General features: G+C 45.5%; 1 protein-coding gene across 1 annotated transcript in view; it reads right to left on the bottom strand.

Annotated features, from left to right (window-relative positions):
• Positions 1-16,948, bottom strand: part of Auts2 (autism susceptibility candidate 2) — a 1,105,888-nt gene that overhangs the window by 319,878 nt on the left and 769,062 nt on the right. The window contains 1 exon segment of the mRNA NM_001363480.1: positions 13,550-13,579. Within this exon segment, the coding sequence (NP_001350409.1) occupies positions 13,550-13,579 (30 nt within the window).

Raw genomic sequence — 16,948 nt, forward strand, 5'->3', positions numbered from 1 at the left:
ATGAATCTGCAGCTAGGCTGGTAGTCAGTTCTAGAAATCTTCCTGCCTCTGTTTCCTATAGTGGAAGGGTTACAGGTATACTCAGCCACATCCATTTTTGACTTGGGAGCTGGGATCCAAGGTAAGAGCTTTAAGGTTCCATAGCAAGTGCTTCTACCCACTGAGCCATTGCTCCAGCACCCACATCCTCCTCTTTCCCTTCTTTTTTAGAAAGTTTTATGTAGCTCTCTGGCTGTGCTCCAACACATTATATAGTCCCCCCTCCCCATCCAGAGTGAAGGGATGGCAGGCATGTACGAACAAATCCAACCCATAAGGTGCTGAGCACAGAACCCAGGGCTTCATGTCGGTAGACAAGCGCTCTACCGACTGAACCACATCTCTAACCCCTGCACTGAATTCTTCCCCAGTAAGAATACTTAAGGATGTTAAGTGGTGTAAAGCATTTTGTTGGAGTGACTGTAAGTCTTAACTGATCAAAATGAACGCTTGTCAAGACCCTTAGAAGAACCATTTGCATGCGAGCGATGTGCTAACTGTGAACAGGACTTATGAGTTAATTAAACCTCATCACAGGCTGTCTCCACTGAGCAATATTTTGTTGGATGTTAGCTGAGTTACAACTGAAAAGTGACAAAACACTCCTTGAAAGTTTCCTTTCATGTCAACATGTTACGATGTCACTGGTCGTTGTCGCCCATCAGCTTTCAGGCTTGTCAGAGTGTGGCATGAGTCAGAGTCCTGCTTGGTGGCAGAGGGGACAGCCTCCAAAGTCTACCAATGGAAGTTAAGCCTTGATCTGGGTCTGGCAAGATGGGGCAGCAGGTGGAGGTGCCTGATGATTTGAGTTTAATCCCTACCACCCCATATGGTAGAAGAGTGAGCTGACTCCAAGTTTTACACAGACAGACAGACAGACAGACAGACAGACAGACACACACACACACACACACACACACACACACATCCTTACACCTTGATCTGCCATTGGTGGGGGTGAGAGTTTGGGTGCGTGGATCCTCCTCTGCAACCTGAGGATAATATCAATACCTGCCTACCTGCCTATATGATAGCTGTAGACAGATCAGAACAGTAGGTGTGTAGGAAGAACATCTAACGGTGCTCTAAGTAATATTTTTATTTGTAGCAGAGAGGATAAGAAACCTCACAGTTGATGAAGTTAGAAACCCAACTGTATATTATTATATAAAGTTACAAAACCTCTTTGGACCTTGGCTTCCTTATAAGTAAAATCAGGGAGGTCCTGTTTGGCTAGATAAATGTGTTTTGTTGTTGTTGTTGTTGTTGTTGTTTTGAGACAGGGTTCCATAACTCAGGGTGGTTGGGTGGTTTCTGAGCTTGCTGTGTATCCAGGAACTACCCTGACCTCCTGATCCTTCTACCTCTACCTCCTGAGGCTATGATTAAAACAGTGTGCTACCATGTCCATTTTATACGATACTGGGTATCAAATCTAGGGCTTTGTGCAGAAGAGGCAAGCACTGTGTCAACTTATGTCACCAAGCCCTTTTAGTGCCATTGTAGTTTTTGACATAGGTTATCAATTATCCCAAGTTGGCCTTGAACTTACTATATAGCCATAGGTAACCCTGAACTCATAATCCGCCTGCCTCTACTTGCCCAGGGCTGGCGACACTATGTCCAGTCTATGCTATACTAGCAGTCAAACCCAGAGCTCTGTGTATATGCTACATAAACACTTTATTAACTGGGCTACAACCACAGCCTTTTTGTTTTCGATATTGCTAAAACAAGGGTTCTTATAATCCAGGCTGATCTTCAACTTCATATGAAGGTAACTTGAATTTCTGATCTTCCTGCCTCCAGCTCCAGTGTGTTAGGATTACATGCATTCATCACCCCACAGCTTACGAAATGCTAGGGATGCACTAGGCTCAGTCCAGTTCCACACAGCATGGGTTCTACCACACTGAAGAGTCTTGCTTCTGTAGTTTAGCCTGGCCTCAGACAAATGAACAATAAGAATTTGCCCAAGGCTTGGCAGTGACCTCCTTACCCTGGCATCTCCTTAGAGAAGGACCAATTTCTCACATGCCCTGTGGGCCGAAGCACAGGATACCCTCCCACTGCAGTGGTTACTCCAGCTAGCCCCTGGTTATCCACACAGGGCAGCATGTCACCTGTCAGTCTCAGGTATCTAGAGACACACACACATCTGCCCTCTACCCACCAGGATTTTCCTTGACTCTTTCCTCAGACCGAGCGAAGAGCAGACCATCTTAGGTTACCACCACCCTCTGCACCTCCGCGCAGGAAGTCAGGGCCCTTGGGTCCCCCATCAGACTGCCTGCCTGGAGCGCTCACTGGAGCCAGGAACTTGCCTGAGAAGCCAGTAAAATTTTAATGCACTCTGTAGTGCGGTCATGTCATACTCGGTTATGGCAAATAATCCCAGATGCCTGCAGAGGTAAAATGGAGCTGTAATGTGCTTGCCTCCTAACCCGAGCTGACAGCGGTGATGTACGACTACCATTAGCGGAAAATATCACTTCAACTAACCCATGATCCGGCTCCGCTCAGGGTCACATTATCCATGAGGAACAAATTACACTCCCAAAGTAAATACAAATTTTCTACACAAAATGGGTATGAGAGAGAGGGACAGAGAGAGAGGGAAGGGGACAAGAGGGAGGGAAGGGGGGGAGAAAAGATGGGGATGGAAGGGAGAAGGGGGCCATGTATTCCCTTCCTCTTTGGTGCTGAGTGACACAAATGATAAAAGACGGGACAATCATTGGCTGACGGAGTGCTATGCTGTAATCAGCTCAGCTGGTACACACTCCAGCCGATAAACACTATTTCTCCCCTTAGTGGCAAATATATAATCTTTAATGCGAACATGGCCGCTTCATATATTTACTGCCATTTGGGCTTCATGGACAGGCCATCTCACATTTGGTCCCTAGAAAGGAAAGGCCCTGTGCCCCCGAGGGACACAGAGATTGCTCACAAGGGTTGGAATTGATACTTGGAGCGTGGGAGAAGGTTCTGGGTGAAGGAATGGGGTCAAGGGAGGAAAAACAGCCAAACCATCACAAGTGGAAGTGTTGTTAGAGGTGATAGCTACAGTGCAATCCTGCTTGCTTGTCATAGTCTGCATAGACCTCATGGGAGGGAGATGCTAAAATGCCTCTGTTCCAGGCCATGCTCTTCCCAGTCAATGCTTGGGCATGAAGGTGAGTCCTCCATCCTGAGACCTGGATAATCAATAAAGCAACTCTTAGATATAATGCTAGTATTTTCAGGGTACTTATTTATCTTAGCATTGGTAGATGATACAGGTGTGTTACCCAGGAACCCAGTATTTAGCTATTAAATGTACACACACACACACACACACACAAAGGAAAACCATGTTTCATAGCCCACCATGGGTTAATCTTATATCAGTGGTTTGCAACATCTATGCCTTTAATAAACTATCACAAAAGAGACTCTGTTATTCCCATGTTTAAATCAAACTATATGTCTTACATTAAGGCCAATCCTTCTTGCCTTTGTGCAGTGGTTTAGGCTCATGTTTTGGACCACTTTCTTTCCAGTTGGTGGTACTATCTGGGAAGGATATAGAACCATTAGGAGGTGGAGCCTTGCTGGAGGAAGTATGTCACTGGGAGTGTGCTTTGAGGTTTTATAGTCTAGACCCACTTTCGGATCTCTCCCTGTATGTGTCTCTCTGTGCGCCTCCTCTCTCACCCTACCTCCCCCTCTCTCCATCTCTTTTCCATATGTGGATGAAGTATGCGCTCTCTACTTCCTGACTGTCTGGCTGCTGCCTCGCGCACCTGTTACCCTGGCTTCCCTGGGATGATGGACTATGCCTCCTTGGGAACTGTTAAGCCAAAATAAACCCTTTCTTCCTTAAGCTGCTTTTCCTCCAGTAGTTTATCACAGTGACAGAACAGAAACTAATACGCCTTGGATTTCTCCCAACCTGAGAAGACGAGAGGCACATGCCAGAATGGCCCGTGCCTCTGTTAGCAGTGGACGTGGTGAATCTACTCAGTGTCTCCTGTTGTGGAGTCATGTTCAGAAGCTAGCTGGAATGCCCAGAGTAGAAGTGAAGGTGCATGGACACATGACGTCCTAGAGTCTCCTATCCAAGGAGCCCATAGCATGGGTTCCAATATGGCTCTCACACATTGCCCAACTGTGATCATTTGATCTAGAGCCTCATTCGGAGGTTTAGTCCTTAGGTGGGGACCAAGCTGGAATCGGAAGACACTTTAGGAGGTTTGATCTAGTTACAGAAAGTAGGCCAAAACTGTAAGAAGCAGGACTATGGTTCCTTTTTCTTTCTCTTCCTGTTTTGTGGCTACCAAAGATTCAGCATCTTCGCTCTACTACACCTTCCTCGTCATATATGTTCTGCTGGGCTACAAGCCCACAGCTATAGTACCAAGCTAAGGATAGAAATCAGAAGCCAAAGAATCAACCTTTCCTGCTTTTATGTGATTCCCTCCACCCCCACAGGTATTTTTATCATCAGGAAAGAAAGATAAGCTAACAGGGAAAAGGACTCAGATCCTGGCCCTCAAACCATCCTTATATTCCATTTTCTTAACCTGTAAGAGGAAGACATGAGCTTGAGAGGATGAAGTCTTTGAATGGCTACCATGTTGGTCCCCAGGATATACACATAAGCAGGTCATATATAAAATGACGTTTGTGTACATGTTCCAAATAACACAGCACATGCTTCAATGAGAAGCTATGTTTCTTTCTCTTTTTGTTTTTATCTCTTTCCATTTTGAACAAAGTCTCACTATGTCACACCAGCCTGACTGGAATCTTCTATGTAGATTAGGTTGGCCTTGAACTCACAGAGCTTTGTTCTGCCTGCCTCTGCCTCCCAAGTGCTGGAATTTAAAGTATATGCCGACACATGTGGCTTGAGAAGTTTTCTTCTTTATATTATTATTATTTAGACAGCCTTCTTGACCCTAATCTCAACTTGTCACTAGTTAACATCTACACGTTGACATCAAGAACTCAGAACCTCATCAGAAATCCCTAAAACAAAACAAAATCCACACTGATCTCCTTGAACAGTACAACCGTCCATTTCAGGGGTTCCCAGCCAGCCTGCGTTTCATGGGCTTTAGCCCATTGCCTCTGGTAGATCATAAGTAAAGCCATGCTTGTCACAGCAAGGAGAAAGCTGCTTCTGGTCTCGTGGAATTGAAGAAGACATCACTCAGTTCTGTTCTTAGCACTTACCAATCTGACTAGGAAAAGTTCTACAGTATACACAAGGGGAACCTTTTCAGATGTATCATGAATAATAAGAAAAGTACATTTATCCATTGAATTTTGGGGTGTGTGTGTGTGTGCGTGTGTTACTGTGCATGTATATATGTGTAGAGGCCAGAGGAAAATCTCTTAGTTGTTATCCATCTTTTTTTTTTTTTTTTTTTAGTGTCTCTCACTGGCCTTGGGTTCACTAAGTAGTGTAAGCTAGCTGGCTAGCAAGCCCCTGTCTCTGCCTCTCCAGCATTAAGATTACATGCCCAGCTTTCTAACATGGATGCAGGGATAGAAGTCTGGTCTTCATGCTTGTGAGGTAAGCCCTTTATCAACTGAGATGACTCCTCAAAGTAAGTTTTGAGACTTCTTTACGAATTAGAATCGAGACAACTAGTGATACATCCTAACAGAGACATCTTATTGTGATACATACATCTTATGGGATTGATCATACTGGAACAGCACAGTGATGCGGAACAGTTAGCTGTAACCGCCAGGCTATACAGAAGGTGTGGTGGGAAGAACTAGGACAGCCACAGAAACAAATAAATACACATGTCTATGACTAAAGAGACATCCACACGATTCTCTTGAGCACAGAACACTCTCCCAACTCTCATATGAAAGAAGTAAGAGTCTCTGGACAAGCACAGAACTCTGGCCAATCTCATGAAGCCCAAAGGCATCGACTCTGACACACTGGTCTATGGCTTGGCAACTCTCCTTTCATGGAAGCCATAAGACCCAAGATAGTAGCTCACCTAAGAGAATGGGGATATAGAACCAGGTGCTCAATTTCAGATGCTTCCAGTACTCCTTTCATCAGTCAAATGAGACTCCTTACCAATTAATTGAGCTCATGAAACATAAAAGGGTGATCTTTATTTCGTGTCTATACTTTCCCAAAACATATTAAAGACTGAAGAATGTTGAAGGAGCTAATTTCTGTCTTTGTTACGTTCCAGCTGAGTCCAGACTCTATAAAGTAAATGATGGAAAAAGACTGTGTGGCTATATATGAGCAGCTAAAGGAGGCAGCACACATAGGCAATGGACCCGCAGGCACACTCCTTTCAACTACGTAAATGAGTCCACATACACGTGCCCAAGTTTGTCCACCATGCCTTTTTCCCCTCATGTGTTCAAAAGAGAGTGAAGAATAAAACAGCTCTTGTGGAATACTACTGCCATCTTGACAAAAAAAACCAACAACAACAACAAAAATCAATCAATCAAACAAAAAACCACCATTGAGAATTGTAAGGCTGGAGACATAGCTCAGTAGGAAGAGTGTTTGCCTAGTGTGTACAAAGGCCTGGGTTCTACATCCAGCAATGCATAAACCAGCTGTAGTAGCAAACACACCTATGATCCCAGCACTTGTGGGATGAAGCCAGAAGGATCAGGAATTCAAAGTCATCCTTGGCTCCATAAGACACTTCACCCCCACCCCCACCCCCACATACTTTGGGTTTAATCATGCCTTTTACGCAGACAGCTATATGGAGAAACCAGGATACCCAGTGCAAGGTTATCTAATCCAGCCCCGCTACAGATAATGATTTCAAGACCCAATACCATCAGGAGGTTTGTCTATAGCCTGGAAGCTGGCTGGCTGCAAGAAGCTAGAAACTCGTCTTCAAGGGTTCCTCTCTGTGATCCACCACTGTGGAAAACAAAATGCTTTCACAGGATCTTACTCTTCATTCCATTTACCCCAAGAAACAAAAGTTCAGCTGAAGATATCTTGACAAATTCCCAACAGTTCCTACCTACATATAACAGATATGCAGGGTACCATTGAGATGGCTCAGCGGGTAAAACACTGGCTTCCACGCTGAAAGGTGTGAGTTCTATCACTGAAATCCACTTAATGGAAGGAGAGAACAAACCCCCATAGACCATCCTCTGTTTTGCACATGTGTGCCAAGGTACACATGTATCTACCACATGCAGAAAAAAATGTAATTAAAACATTTAAATCTGTGTATTAAAACCCAGGTTGTTCAGGGATATGAAGTGCTATAAACTGAAAAGAACACTGTACACAGACATCCAGTTTTACTTTGGCCTGAAAAAGCTATGATAGAAAGAAGAAAAAAAATAATAAGATTCAGGATTTAAAATAATTTCCAGTAGATATTTAATCTGGAGATGGCATCAATAGGAATGCTGAGTGGATATGGGGGTAATTAAGCCAATTCGAAACACGATAACATTGGAAGAATAATAAAATGTCATCTTAACCCAGACATAATATTGGAGGGGTAAGGAGAGGTTGATAGGCATTTTGGAAATTGAGACTCCAAAATGAGAAAGCTATTGAAACTCAGCCAACAGCTGTAGAAATTGTACCCCGAATGCTAGGAAATTTACAAATGGCTCAGAGATGTTTTTATGAGAAAATCAAACTGCAGAAGTGCAGAGGCAAGGGGAAGAGACTGCATATTTGTTGGAGCCCGGAAAGCAGACATTGGAATGGCTAGGGAAGACCCAGGTTGGAGCGCCAGACCATGGAACAGGGCTTCTACGCGCTCTCCTTATAAGAACGAAAACGCAACGCCAGCAAAATACTCAGTGCTTCATTTCTGCTCAGTGCTGAGTGAAGGAGCAGAGCCACAAGCACAAACCACAGTTCCCACTCTTTTGGGTGGTGGCTATTTGCTTTTGCTTCTGGGAGGGCTGGACAGTGATGATCCTTTTCCTGGCTGAAAAACTGTAAAACAGGAAAGCACATCTCAGTGGTCTCTCAATTGGGGTATGTCTTTGTGCTTTTGCGTGCGTATGTGTGTGCATTGAAGGGGTACGTGCACAGGTGTGTTTCCATGGTAACAGAAGCCAGAAGAGGATGTTGGGTATATTTCTCTATCACTCTCGGCCTTATTCCCTTGAAACAGGTTCTCTCACTGGACCTGGAGCTAGGTAGGTAGCTAGTAAGCTCTAGTGATCCTCTTGTCTACAGTCCTCCCACCTCCGTAGCACTGGAGTTATAAGAACATATGACCACACTGGTATTTCTATGTGGGTGCTGGGATCTGAGTACTCTTATCCACTGAGCCGTCTCTTCAGCCCTTGGATCAAGATGCAGCTGATTGACAAACCAAGGATGGAGACTGCACAAGCCATAATGAGGGCCTCCTCAGTTTCTAGAACATTGCTGAGGATGCACGGCCTTTAACAAGGGTAACACATGGCCTGGCAATCAAGCAGCAAGACTCTTCTGTTAGAAGCACAAAGCCACAATGCCTCGTCTCCAGTTTGACTTTTCAGCAGTTTCAAAGTCCTTCCTGAGCCAAGTGGAGAGTGCATGTGTGTGTGGTCTATGCTGGATTAGGAAAAGAAGCCATGGTTAGATCTCTTCCCTAATACATGAGTTGCATCATGACCAAGAACAACAATGAAAGAAAACCTTTTCTTTGAAGACAGTAGCCCAAGATGGTCTCCAGTTAACTATGTGGCTGAGGAAGGCCTTGAACTTCTGCTCTCTTGGCCCTACCTCCCAAGAGCTGTGTCTACATGCACCTTCCACTTTACCTGGCTTATGTGATGTGGAGGATGGAACCCGGGGTTTCCCAGCATGCTAAGTAAGAGCACTACCCACTAAGCTTTATTTCCTGACCCAGTTTCAGTGATAAAATATTACCCTGAGAGTTGGGAGGGCATGGGAGTTTGTAAGGGGGAAGCTGATATAATCTTTTTTATTATATTACTAATTAAAGATGTATTAAAAGTTGAAGATTAATAAACACATAAGTAAATATAGAGCAATAACAACAAGAAAATCCTGAAGGACACAGTTGAATGGGTAGGGAGGAAGGGTGCATTTGGGAGGAATTGAGGAAGTGAGTATGATCAATACAGATTCTATGAGGGCCTGAGTGTGGTGATGGACACCTTTAATCCCCACAATGGGAGGCACAAGCAAGCAGGAAGGCAGATCTCTGTGAGTTCAAGGCAAGTCTGCTTAACATAACTCTAAGACATCTAGAGCTACACCCTGAGACCTTGTCTCAAATACATGAAGAACAACAATCCATTGTACCAAATTCTCAAAGAACAAATAAAAAAAAAAGTGAGCAAAAATATTACCTCAGAAGCTTTGTGAATATTACCTCAGGTTAAAAAAGAAATACTATCCCTGGCCCCCTTAGGCCTGAAGAAAAGCTTTCCCCTGCAAATAGGAAAGGTTTGATACCTGGGAACAGCTGCCAATGGGGCAAATGGGTATCATCTATTACTTAATGGCTGCCTGCTCATTTTACAACGGCCCCACATTACTCTGATGTGTATGAATAATATGTTTAGATAAGGGGGTTGAAAGGATATGGTTTTAGAGACCTTTTAAAATCTAGTGCTTCTATCGAGACCTGAGTTCTGGGGTCCCTTGGGTCTTGTGCAGGACTCAAGGTCCTTGAGCTAGAGCACCGATTTCCTCTTGCCCAGTGTGAGTCTTGATCCAAGTAAACAAGTTCAGTTAACAGCTAGGGAGGGCAGGCACACACCCTGTACTCTACTCTTCCAAGAGCACGGTGGTACCATGTCACCCCATCTCCTACACCACAATACTAAGCATCACCCTGCATATAGAAATGACAAGGGACAGAGCCAGGAACGAGATTAGAGATTCCTTCTGATCCGCCATCCCTTGGCTCACACGGCCAAAGAGAAGTGGGTAGGTGGAGAGATTGTGAATTTAAATCTTGACATTAATTTCATAACCAAATGAGGGGTGTTACTTTACAGAGTGAGGGTGCTGCCAGTGTGAGAGAAAAGAAAATGCAGAGCACGGGTGCAGAAACACTATTGCTGCTACACTGTTCTCCTGACAGCGATGCTCCTCCAGCGTGGGATTGGTGTAATTGCTTAATTTGGGTGATAAGGGGGCCAAGTGCTGCCTCTTCCTTGTTCCTCATGACAAATGAAGAGACATCCCACATCCACGATGCTAGGTTCACCGCCTACTTAATTCACCGCCCCATTTCTCCCTTCCCAGGAGTCTTCCAGGTTCTCTGCTGCGAACACGAAATGCTGTTCCTCTGGCTGAGGATGCTTGCAGTGGGGGTCTCATCGGATCCATTCCACGGGCAAGTCTGTCTCCTGCATTTCAGAACGGGCTCTGCTTTCCCAGCCCTTTCCCAGATACTTTCACATTAATTAGTAAGGGTATCATTTTATAAATTATAGCTTCGTATCCGAAGAAAGCCGAGTTTATCTTAATTCAGTCAGCTGTGTGAAATACCGTACCCTAATTTTAGACTGCCGGTTCTGCGGATCCCCACGGAGTTAGAATGACAGGTCTTCCGGAGAGAATTCCCACCATGTCCCTCCTGCAAGTCTCACTTTTGGCTACAACAGCAGCCCCGGTGGGACTTGCTGAAGGGATCCCAGGATGCTGAGTGGCATCTACACCACCATTAGCAATTCATATTTGTATTCGAATCCTCCATGCGGTGCCAGCAAGCACCCTAGTGGGCTCAGGGGCTCCAGGGAAAGGCCCAGCCATGGAGCAGGCTGACAGGGCCCCTGCAAAGCTGGGAGGATGGTGTTCAGGTTGGTGATAAACACTACCCTGTCTCAGCTGGAAAAGGAGAAGGCTGGCAGACTTAACTACACGTGGGCCAGGCAGGCGCTGGTGCAATTAGAGGCTCCTGGGTCCCTGCTGGGAACCCCCTGGAGAAACACCCATGTTAGAGCAGGGATAGCAGAGAGGGCGTAGCTCCCAGTTTCAAAAGCCTTCATGATCTTCAAGATGCAAACAAATTACACCCCAGTGCTTAAGCAGGGGGTGTACCGTGCACAAAAAGACCGTGCCTCCTGCCCCCTGCCCACCGACTGATGTCTTACCCTTAGTCCTGCCTGTTTACTCTCCTCACACAGCCTGGGACTCAGTTGTTCATTTTTCTGGCTTTTTGCTGCTGCTCCCAATCACCTTGATCATCCCCTTCCAATATTTCTAATGACGACAACCATGCCATTCTAGAAACAACCAGAGCCTAAGGATCTAGATTAATGATGGTGGATGTCCTCAGAGACTCCAGGGCAAGGGACCTGGAATGGAGACCAGGTCTGGGGTAGTTCCTTGGAGATTCTGGGGTATAACCAAGGCCAAGAGCCTTGACTGAGATACTATGAAAAAAATAGCAATGAGGAATTTTTACCACCTTCTCCCACTACTGCAGGCAGCTGTGTCAATATGGAATCCACTTTACTTATTTATTTGAAATAGAGGCTCCCTATGTAGGACATGCTGGTGTGAAACTTGAAATTCTGCTGACCCAGTCTCCTAGATGTTGGCATGACAGGTCTATGCATTCAGGCTTTTGAAATAAAGATGCCTGGACTAGCGGGAGAGCTTGTTTGAAAGAGCTTTCTGTTCAAACATGACTTCAATGCCCAGAACCCACAGGCTTAGGATCCCAGTCCTGGGCAGGCAGTGACAGGACAGTTCCTACAGTTTGCTGGCCAGAAAACCTGGCCTTCTTAGTGAACTCCAGGCTAACAAGAGTCTATCCTAAAAATCATATAGGCAACACTTGGTAATGGCCTCTGCATGTACCTGCACACAGGTACACATGGACCCACCCTTACAGGAAACTGCACATATACGCAAGTGTGCACACAAAGACCTTGAATAAAATCAGCCCTCTTGTAGAAGTGAGGCCAGCTGTCGCTTTCCTGTAGAGCTCTCAAAATGGTCAAAAGGCTGCAGCATCTTCCTGGGTGCCAAAGGCGCCCCACAGAATTATGGAGGGTTTTGTCCTATGTCCATGTGACCTTGGAGCTAGCATGGGCAGCGATTGAACTTTGTATGCTGTCACGTATCCTGACACAAGTTGGCTGTCCAAAATACACAAGGTCCTACTTCTAAGGAGCTAAGATTCTCTCCTGGGGGTTGGAGGCAGGAAGCACTGACTTGTCAGTTAAACAAAAGAGCAGCCCGCAGCCCCCTACCCAGTGTGTACCTCCGCTGTCATCCAACAGCCCATTACCATGTCACAGCACGGCGCACCCTTCCATAGGTCACTTTGTTTAAAATGACATGGATAATGCACATGTCAGCAGGCTGACAGTCCTGGCCGTCCTTCAGAGATAAAAACCTCCAGGCGAGAGGCTGTTCTTATCTGGGGGACACGAGCTGGTCTATCATCTAAGTCAGGCGGAGCGTGATTTCTCCAGAGAGCACTTTTTTCATTTCCTGATTTTAAGGAAATCAAATAAGCACCATTTGTCTTCATCTGAATATGCTTGACCTGCTCAGATGATGGTGTCTCGGGTTTTATAACCGGCTACATATGCTGAATTCAAATTAATGACGGTGGAGAACAGGAGCCTTCAGATCTCTCCTGGAGGCTGTGGTGGAGGCGGAGGGAGAAAGTCCGAGAGATGGATGGGGAACGATCAGGCACGAGAACCAACCGTGGGATTCTGGGGAGGATAAGCCAGCAGGAAGGAGGTGGAAATCATGGAACGGGGCACAGGGGAAGGGAGGACTGACCGATTGCTTTGGGACCATGGAGTGCACACACTCTGAGATTCAGGTAAGTTTTTAAGTTACACAAGGCATCAGAAAAAAATGGAAAGACACTTGTTTGGCAGATGTCAACAGCAAGGAAGAAAAAAACACACCCATAAACCTTTTGCTTTAGTCAACAGAAAACCTACTTTACTGGTCCCGATTTTGATCTTCTGAAGGCTCAGAGTCTGGATTCCTTCTTCATCTGCGTTGATCTGTATACACTGAGGCTGGGCCTCAGCTTTCAGGTAGAGGGGAGACCTGCTGGGGAGATGCCCCTTCCCCAACACCCACCCACAGAAGACAGCAGAGCCCCCACCCCCAGCCCTGTCCACCCTGCCCTGTGAGGAAATTCTTAGCAGTACACCACTGACATTTCTACTAGGAAGCTATGGAAAAGTAGGAGGAAACAAGGAGGTCAGTCAAAGGCAGGTAGACATGACATTATAAATACACAGGAGGAAGTACAATCTTTCTACCATGAACCAAAAAAAAAAAATCAATTTCTCTTTAAAACTGTTTTTGGGGGTCTATGAAGTGAAAATCTGGTGTGACAAAAATGAGACATGAAGCAGCATGTTTCAAAGAGGAGGATGTCACAGATTTGGCACAGTGTATCTTATCATTGAAAATGTCACAGTGTGACCAATAAGACAGCCTTCACAAGGGAACAGGTACCAGTAGGCATGTCACAGTGCACCCAGAGCCTTGTGGGTTGTGTTTGCAGTGGAGGGGGTGGCGTCTTACCTTCTCTTCCTGGTCGCTGTCACTGTCGCACTAGAAATGAAGACGAGAAAATAAAGGTCAATGTGGTGATTATGCAATTTGCATCAGATACCCGTCCCCCCTTCTCCGAGGCGGGGCAAATAGAGGAAAGGGGCCTTCTCTGGACTGTATATGCTCTACAGCTCCAGTGCTAGACAAACAGAAAATATCTGTTCTCACATTAGTGCCCTATCCTCAGTAAGAGACTCCACTCTCCCCAAACCCCCCCCCCCCATGTTCGAGTGCACGCACACACAATTTAGAAGAACACAGGGACACCAAGCGAGGGGCTAACCCTGCCACAGGAGGAAGGGGACTCAAGATCCTTCTGAGGGTTCTAGAAAAAAATTATTTCTACAGAAGGACGTGCTCTGCCTTCAGCTTTGGGGAGTCATTTTCCCAAATCTTTTCTCAAGAAGAAAAGAAGTTGGGTTCACTGTAATCTCTTGCCAGGACTTTTGAGAGGGGGAAGGCTGGACACCTCTGACATTGGGGTGTTAATATCAACTGTCAATTTAAAAGGATCCTGAATCCCCTTTGGTCTGTAAGGAATTCTCTAGACTGGATTAACTGAGGAGAGAAAAACCTCCCTAAATGTGGGTGGTGTCATCCTATGGATTAAGGGTCTAGACTAAATGAAATGGAGAGAGTGAGCTGAGCATTTAAATCTCTCTGCTGTTGCTTGAGTGTGGCTGCAATATGGCTGTGGTGGTTTAAATAAGAATGCCACCCCCCTCCCCCATCTATTTGAATGCTTCATCACCAGCCAGTGCCACTATTTAGAAGGATTAGAAGGATTAGGAGGTGTGGCCTTGTTGGAGGAAGTGTGTGTCTCAGCAGGTAGGTTTTGAGGTTTCAAAAGCTCATGCCAAGCCCACTCTCTCTCTGGATCAGGACATAGACCTCTAAGTCACATCCCCAACACCCTTTCTACCTGGGTGCTGCATGCTCCTCACCATGATGAAAGAACCTCTGAAACTGAAAGTGCATCCCACATTGAATGATTTCTAAGAGTTGCCTGGGACATGGTGTCTCTTCACAGCAATGGAACAGTGAGTGACCTTCCATCTCACACTTCTGGTGCTCTGCCTTGCCCACCATGATGGACTGGACCCCTGAACTGTGAGCTAAAGCAAGTTCTTCCATGAGTTACTACAGTTGGATGTTTGGTCACAGCAATGGGGAGAAGGAAAACTCCTTGCAGGTGACGTGCCAAGAATAATAAGTAGTGTGATAAGCCAAATACCAGTTGTTGCTCTAGATCTGGAAGAACCAAAGAAAGGGAATTATCACCCAGTTTTGGGTTTCTTGACAGAAGCAGAAGGGAAACAAAGACCCTATGCTCTTCTAAAAGCTAAGAATGTTTTGTTAACAGATCATGGGTTAAAAAATGGGGCTGGTGAGATAACTTAGTTAGTTAAATGTTTGCTGAGGAAGCACAAGGATTTTAATTTGGCTTGGTTTTCAGGACCCAGGTGAAAAAAATGAACATGGAGACACACATCTGTCATCCCAGTTCTTAGGGAAGAGTAAAGAGAGAGAGAGAGAGATCCCTGAAGCTTGTTGGCCAAGCAGCCTAGCTTAATCAGTGAGCCCCAGATCCTAGGGAAAGACTCAATAAAAAAGATGGACAAGTCCTAAGGAAAGTCACTCAGGGTTAACCTCTGGTCTCCACACACATGAGCGTGCACACATACATATATATAATGAAGGAGTACGTTAGGGTAAACGATGAGAAAGTATGATTGTAGGTATGGCTTCACTTTGTAGCCCTGGAGAGGTGCTACTGAGCTGGATAGGAGTCAATCAAGATGAAGCACAGGACATCTGAGGCACAGCCTCAGGCTGCTCTGTGGCTCACCCAACATACTGTGCAAAGGAGATCACTTTGTATGGGTGTTGGAGAGACAGCACTTGCTAGGAGGAGAGATGGCCACAGTGGGAACAGTTTGGCAACCAGGCCACTATCTACGCCAGAATAGTGCCTAGTTTGGGGGAGGGTGGAACAGATGGCTCAGTAGATCTGCAGTGAGAGTAGATAGGTCTTGGTAATACATGGCTAGGGAAAAGAAGTGGCAGGTGAGTCCAGGAGGGTGCCAAGGTTTTTACTGTGGCCACCTGTATATGGGAGCAGATGGAGTCACCAGCAGAAACAGGAAATGAACTAGGGCTGTCTCTGCAGGACAGATAGCCACAACTCTCTTCTCAGTAAGCTCATATCTTCTAGAGTTCAAAAAGGCAATGCTCTCTTTTCCTAATTTTTTTTTTTTATGGCATTGGGTGGGCTATGAGAACCATTTTGGTCACATGAGATGTGAAGTCTACAGAGGGTCCTAGGGTAGGGAAGAGTGGGTAAAGAACGAGTCTTGGACCTAAAAGATGGCTCAGGGAGTAAAGGCACTTGCCCCACAAGCCCAATAGCATACTGTGATCACCACATCCAAGGGTAGAAGGAGAGGACTGATTCCTGAGAGTTGTCACCTGACCTCTACACATGGTCTATAGCACGTGCATGCATGCAGGCCCATTACACCACACCATGCCACATACACACTCAAACACACAAACACACCACACATAGACATACTCACAGACACACACACACACACACACACACACACACACACACACACACACAGTTACCACCCCTCACACAGACATATTCACACATACACAGATAGCTACTGACACACTCACAGAATGTCCCCATATAGAAACACTCACAAACACACTCACATATACTCATACACACAGAAACCCCCCCCCCATAAAGACACTTACACATTTACACACAGATACTCCCCCAGACATAGTCAAACATACACAAAGACACCCATCCACACAATCACAGACACCCCCAAATACAAACACTCACACATATACTCACATATACTCACACACAGACACATCCCACATAGACACACACATACACACAAACACCCCCCATAGATATACTCACACAGACACCCATCTACATACTCACAAACTCCTACCACAGACACACATACTCACACACACACCCCACATAGATACACTCACACATACACATAGACATCCAGCCACACATTCACATAAAAACTCCCCCACATAGGCACACTCACACACACTCATATACCCACACACAGACACAACCTATACACAGATATGTACACACATACAGTCTTATACATACTCTCACACACACCATATACGCAAGCATACAATAATAATAAAGATTAAAAAAAAAACTCTCAGTGGCAGGCAGGTCCTATTTTCGTCTTCGAGTCTGACTAGATGAGCTCATGATTTGAGCATCTGCAGCAGCCATTTTGTAGAGTGTGGTTTAAGCAACTCCAAAAGCCTCACTGCCAAACAAGATGGAGAGGCCAACAGAAGAAAAGA

This window comes from Mus musculus, chromosome 5, assembly GCF_000001635.26.
Source record: "Mus musculus strain C57BL/6J chromosome 5, GRCm38.p6 C57BL/6J".
Taxonomy (NCBI): Eukaryota; Metazoa; Chordata; class Mammalia; order Rodentia; family Muridae; genus Mus; species Mus musculus.